Here is a 711-nt window from a genome sequence, read left to right as displayed (position 1 = left end):
CTAGCCGGCTATTTGGCTTGGATACACCAGGCGCGTTCTAGTCTCATTCATCCCAGCCTTCATCAAAAGCATCTTGCCGCAGTGCTTGATATGATCCTCGTAGTTCCTCCTTAGCGACAGCGTCGTGCCCAGAAACGCTGCCCGATGCTGCTTTCTCCACTCAAAGATACAATGCTGCACGTGCTGCTCGTACGTGAACCTGATCACCCTCCCGGGCTCTACCCGAGTCGACAGAGTGCTGACGTTGACGGCTGTTACGACGCCGTCTATTTCGGTCTCGTAGTGCCACCCTCCGTCCTCTCTGGGCCCGGCTCGCGAGAACTCTCGGGTCAGCTCCGAGTCGACACACTCCGGACGCATCCAGCCCAGCTCCAGCTCGTCGAAGACGCATCCTTGAGCCATGCCGTCGGCGGCGGTGACGCCGCAGTGGCAGACAACTTGCTTGGGGCCTCGCAGCAGCTGGACGGCAGTGGTTCCGACATCCATGGCTGCGAGAGTGACGAGGATGGAGGCTGCGACGATGGCGCCCATGAGGAATGAAGACACGCATGTGATTGACCATAGCCGGGGCCTCCGGTGCGTGTCTGAGGCATAAGTGGCTTCTTTTGACCTCAGGCCTTCTTCGTCGAGCTGCTTGTCGGCCAAGATGGGCGAGTAGATGTTGGTGTCCACACCGCCAGAGCCGCTGGAATAATTCGAATGGGTGTTCAT

General features: G+C 58.9%; 1 protein-coding gene across 1 annotated transcript; it reads right to left on the bottom strand.

The window, feature by feature from the left end:
- Window positions 1–711, bottom strand: MGG_11011 (uncharacterized protein; the record flags this gene model as incomplete). Its single annotated transcript, XM_016990533.1, has 1 exon — window positions 1–711. The coding sequence occupies one exon, from the start codon at window positions 709–711 to the stop codon at window positions 1–3; it is 711 nt and encodes a 236-aa protein (XP_016846081.1).

The sequence above is a fragment of the Pyricularia oryzae genome (genome assembly GCF_000002495.2).
Source record: "Pyricularia oryzae 70-15 unplaced genomic scaffold supercont8.8_35, whole genome shotgun sequence".
Taxonomy (NCBI): domain Eukaryota; kingdom Fungi; phylum Ascomycota; class Sordariomycetes; order Magnaporthales; family Pyriculariaceae; genus Pyricularia; species Pyricularia oryzae.
The sequence above is the reverse complement of the archived record's forward strand: the minus strand, read 5'-3'. Positions and strand labels throughout refer to the sequence as shown.